At 48.0% G+C, this 5,533-nt stretch overlaps 1 protein-coding gene across 2 annotated transcripts in view; it reads right to left on the reverse strand.

Moving 5' to 3' along the window:
• The window catches only part of RXRG (retinoid X receptor gamma), a 49,638-nt gene extending 45,666 nt beyond the window's left edge, over positions 1–3,972 (reverse strand). For both annotated transcript variants that reach the window (XM_008071083.1, XM_008071084.2), the window contains exon 1: positions 3,477–3,972. In XM_008071083.1, the coding sequence (XP_008069274.1) occupies positions 3,477–3,525 (49 nt within the window). In that variant the 5' untranslated portion in view covers positions 3,526–3,972. The remainder of the gene's footprint in view (positions 1–3,476) is intronic.
• Between the last annotated feature and the right edge of the window lie 1,561 nt (positions 3,973–5,533).

Below are 5,533 nucleotides of genomic sequence, written 5' to 3' on the forward strand. Positions count from 1 at the left end.
TGCACTCCAGTCTGGGTGACAGAGTGAGACTCCAACTCAAAAAAAAAAAAAAATGAAGTACTCACAGAAGCCATGGGAGCAGCTCAGCAGAGCATGAACTCTGAAACCAGCAGGCCTGGGTTCAAATCCTTGTCTGTGCCGTTTTCTAGCTATGAGACTTTAAACAAGTTATTTCACCTCCCATCACAGCCGTTTCCTCATCTGTAATGGGAGTGTGATAGCGATGATAACAGGACCTACTCATAGGGTTGTTACGAGGATTAAGCAAGTCAACGCTGGTGAAGTGCTTACAATGGACATTGGCATTTGTGCTACGGTGCGCCTGTTACATGAAATGAGAGAAGTACTCTCTCTCCCTGATCTCCTTCTCACCCCAAGGATTACTGCACAATTGGATGGGGGGATTACAGGCTTTGTTTTGCCATCTTCTAAGAGGCAGCAACTGTCTCATCTCAGGAAAATAAATCTCTTACTGAGCAGCTGGCAAACCCAGGACTTGGCAGAGGAGGAGAAGAGAAGGTTCTCTCATCAGTGCATGGTAGGGAGTCCGAGCCAGGGCGGTGGGCGCCTTTGTAAGGCCAATGCCACCCAGGTAGTCACTCCCCTTTGGCCAGTTTGACCAGCCTCCTGTTCCCTGATCAGATGCTCTGATGTGATGGTGCACGGCCCCAGACACACCTGGGCATTAGTTCCCAGTAGTGAGAGTGCTCCCCTAGAGATCCCACACAAGCCACGGGAGTCCTCTGTGCTTCCATCTGCAAATATGTAAAAGGACAAGAGGTTGTAGGCCAAGTCATTTAATAAGAGCAGCACAGCCGGCTGGATTGGGGCAAAGGCATTTAGAGGCCGCAGGTGGCGTCCACTCTAACACTCCTGTTCCTCCTGTACCTGGGTCTCCCTCCATCCCTCTCCCCCTGATCACTGCAAGTTCTCAGAGAAACCTTCCCGCTGTTGGGAACAGAGTCTTTTGGCCTCATATGTAGGCTTCCTCTTAATTGGTGCATGCAAACAAAATGGAAAACATCAACAGAATTAAACAAAATAATTGTTCTCCTCCCTCAGGAACAACTAGAAAAAGCAGCTTTGGAGGAGACGGTTAGACAACCTAGCGTCCCATGTCATTACTGAAGTATCTTCTTCCGCTCTGCACCATGGTGTTTCCTCTGCTTGAAATCTAATTCCACCCAATCCCAGAACCCCCCCAATTATGAAAACCAAAGCCAGCAAAATAGGTGGATCTTTGTGGATTTATTTTCTCCGGTTCCTAGTTGATGATTGTCCAGTAATGTCTGATTTTTAAATTAATTTTCATGCTATTCTATTTGAGTAAAATGGAGGGCATGAAGCTGTGAACTTGTATTAAGGAACAAATGCAGGGACAACACCATAGCAGCTGTTTTTTTTTCTGTGTTAGCTCGTTATGTTCTCACAACAATACTCCAAGGAAATGATAAGTCCCATTTTGGAGAGAGAGATGCTGAGGTTCACCTAGAGAGAGGTTCACTGGCTTGCCTAAGGTCACACAAATAGTAAGTAAAAAACTGGAAACCTGTTTTTCCCTGACCCCTCCCCACCCCCACTCTTTCCACTATATCTAATTAAGACAACACTATTCTAAGTTTGAGTCAAGAGCCTTTCTAAAAACAGTCTGCAACTCAGACCCATTCAACCTTGGGCTAGGCCTCAGTGTACACATCTCTAAAATGAGAGGTCTGGGATGCTGTTTAGGGTCTTTCAAAATGCTAATGTTCCAATATTCCAGCCAACAGCCCCCATGAAATTTGAGGCTAGACCTCCTTTATCTGTGAGTCTTTCTACCTTCGGCACTTTTATTCGCCCCAACGATCTCCAAGTTCTCTTCACCATTATCGAAGACATAACCTCACAGACCTTGGGGATCCCAAGAATCTGTGTGAGGACTCTGTGTACACTCCTCTAACAACTGGACTACGAAGTAAAAGAAAAAGCAAATCTCCGCTCAAAAGGGAACTGAGATGGGACTGAGGAGGCTTTTCAAAACAGGGGCCAACCATAGTTTGGAGACCCAATGCCCAGACCACAGCCCTGGCCACGGCTCTCACTCTGTCACCAGACTAATCCGAATAACTTGAACGTTACCTCTAGAACGTTTCCATAGCCCCCTACCCCTGGCGGATGTCCTTCCCATTCCTTTCATAGTACATACATCACGCAGTGTTCTAGTGGGTCCATTGAACAAGCCTGCCCCCAGTCCAAGAGGCAGAGACGCTCTCATTCATATTTGCATTCCCAGGGCCTAACACCATGCTTGGCTCATAACAACTACACCGTGTGAATGAGCAAACTATGGTCTAGCACCTCCTGGGTTGGGGTCACTTCTACCTTGCAGTGCCCTACCATGCCCCACAGAGGGTCCTGCCCAGCCAATGGCTTCCCTCCCAAGCCTTTGAATGAATTGGCTATCTGTCCACAGAGGAGGTCGGGAGAGCAGAGACTTTTCCGTTCTCAAGCCCTTGCAAGAATTTCTGCTTTGTCCTGCCTGCCAGAATCCTCCTTTGGCTCCCAAGACCGTGCCTCCAACTGACAAGCAGGAGGCCAGCTGGTCAGCTGTTGGTTCCATTTACTCGGAGCCGGCGGCTCTGCTGCTCCTGTCACTGAATGGAGGGATCCCGGGGACGGATGTGCCTGGGTGTTAAGGCAGCCTGTGGACCTCGTCTCCGGAAGCTTCTGTGAAGTGTGACTGGGTTGCCCTGCCTGGCATGGTGACTTGAATCTTCAGTTTGTCGGTTCTCTGTGATCAGAGGCAGACCCCCACCCTCACGCCCAGATCTCCCACGCCCCCACCAACCCCCACCCCTTGACCAGAGTGGAAGTGATAGCTGCGACCCTTGCAATAGAATTGGGGGCAGCCGCAGGGGAGGAGAGAAGGGGCTATTAGCAAATCAAAAGGAAAGAAAACAGGGAAAGGAAAACACAGCAGCAAATTAAAGCGCTATGTTTTCTTTTTAAAAATGCAATGAACGGGAAATCTGCCTTTGAGTAAAACAATCATGCCCTTGTTACAAAGTATCCCAGGATACTTAACATAGGAAAACGCTTTTTAATCACCTTTTTTTCTCATTACAAGTTGGATAATAGGAACACCGTAGTAATTTCCCTTTAACTCTTACTTTTCGCACCCACGCAAACACATTGGGTTATAACGGTGTTCTTATTCTATCTTTGTCTCAGGCACAGTCTCAAGCATGTTGGTTTAGACACTCTCCCTAGATTATTTCCATATCCCATTCACATACCCTCACCTACAGATAATTCTCTCTCTCTCTCTCTCTCTCTAATGTATACACACACTCACACAGCAACATTCTCTATACACACTACACAAGCGTAAAAACAGATATGTCCTTCTAATTCAATGCTAATCCAGCTACCTGTATTTCCCAGTTCCTCCCGTCTCCATGCAGGTCCACACCATGAAGCCCAAGTGCAATTCTTACCGCCAAAGCCTGCGGGAAACTTCATGAAGTGGGAATAATTTCCATACATGTTTACTCTTCAGTTCATGCTCCTCTCTTGTGCGTCTTCTAAAGATCACGGCCTCTCGGGCTCCCAGGCACAGCCAGGCTGCCTTCAACTTGGGCTAATAAGAGTGGTCATCGCGTCCTAGCAGCCCGGGGAGCGCAGGCTGGGCCAGCCCTCTGGGATTAGTCAGGAATCTGCCTCTAGATCCGAGAGTCCACATAGTGCGTTCGAGACGGCTGTGGCGGCAGCAGCTGGTGCCTGTCAGTAATCACGCATAATGCTGCCGCCGCGCCACCACCACTCTTGCCACTGCCGTTGCTGCTGCTTGAGATCCTGTTGCTAGTTTGATTAACTCAGGGTTGGGCTGCTGCGTGCGACTCTTCCAGCTCCCGGCTCGTCCCCAGAGGTCCCTACGGGTGGCACGATCTATTATCTAGGAAGCCAATCGATGTATGACCACCCGGAGTAGGTCAGAGGAGAGGGGGATGGTAGCAAGGGATGGAAGTCTCCTTAGGTGCTTTTTTCTTGACTTGTACCCCCCAAATCAATGAGGTTTTATTAAAATGCATTTTCTCACCTAGGATTTGATTTGTGAAAGGGGTTGGGGGTAGGGATCAAGAAAGAACAGAGCCCTTTGTAAGCATAAGATTAGGAATGTGTGTGCCTCAGTCTCCAGCTATGGAAACTAAAATCAAGTAGCCCTTAGATCTAGTTGGCCTTTCCTGCTTTGGTGGCCAGAAGCACTTATCTAGGCTCTGACCACAGGAGCTCGACAAGTGCAGCTGGGAACCAGAGCTCGCTCATGTGGAACACTGACAGGTAGGGAGGAGAGGTTGGCTCCTCCCGGTGGTCATACTTAGTGTTTTGCTGGAGGGATTCATTCATTTTACATACCACTGTCATCATGCCACCTGTTCAGAAACACCACTGTGGCCTCACTGACACAGAGACCCTCTTGTGGGAAACTCACCCACAGGTCGAGTCTAAGCACCCTTTGATGTTCAGGTCTGCTTTTGTGACAAGTCACTGCTCAGCTGATACTTGAACACCCCTAATAATGGGGAACTCACTACTCTCCATTCCATCTCTACACAGCTCTCACCATGAAAAAGTTTTTACTGAGCTGAAATCTGTCTCTTTCCCCTACAGCTTCTGCCCACAGGTTCTAAGCTCCTGCTTAGAGCCACACAAGAGAAGTCCGTGGTCTTTCACAGTGGGACCTTTTGCAAGTTCTGAGATACATCTGCCATACTCATAATCTCACGTACTCCCAGCATTTCTTGATCTTCCAGTCATTTCATGTATCACCAAGTGTTTAGGTCTATTCACAACCTGCCCTTTTACTAATAACGCACTGCAATTTACATAGATACCTCATGGTGAGGTTGGCCAGACTTGGATGCAATACTCCAGATACGGCCCAAGTCTTTACCTCACAGTATAGATGTTGGCAGGGTGACGGGATGCTGTCAACACACCCATCATTGGGTCAGTTTTGTGGGCTGAACTTTGAGGGACTGGAATGAGAGGTTTTCTCCTAAAGCAGCACAGGATATAGAGAGCCAGAGAGGCAACTCAATCAGGGATCCATAGGGGGGAAAAAATCAAGATTCAAATGCTAGGAGAACCAAGAACAAAAACTGAGAATAAAGGCTAGAGGGGGGAGCACAGTCAGGATGACAGAGGAGGAGGCCAAGATAAGGATAAGAGCAAGAGCAGGTCAGAAAGGAGGAAGAAACATCTGGGCTGTGCGGAGCCTTGGAGAGCCTGGAGCTGCCTTAACTGGTTGTGGATCTCAGAGCATCTGTCAAGAGTCAGGTGGACATGTGCCGTGCAGAATATAGGATGTTGGGCTACTTGCATCCACTTCTGGGCAGTTCCACATGTTAATTCGTGTAGAACTAACTTGATAAAACCTTTTCCCCTCCCCCCTTTTATACACATTCTTCATCTTGTCTTCAAGCAGTTGGTTGGAGTGCTCACATGAAATAGTTCCCCTATTCCTCTGAAATGGAAATTTTTTGGATTCATT

This window comes from Carlito syrichta, unplaced genomic scaffold (genome assembly GCF_000164805.1).
Source record: "Carlito syrichta isolate Samal-C Ts95f unplaced genomic scaffold, Tarsius_syrichta-2.0.1 Scaffold314112, whole genome shotgun sequence".
Lineage (NCBI taxonomy): Eukaryota > Metazoa > Chordata > Mammalia > Primates > Tarsiidae > Carlito > Carlito syrichta.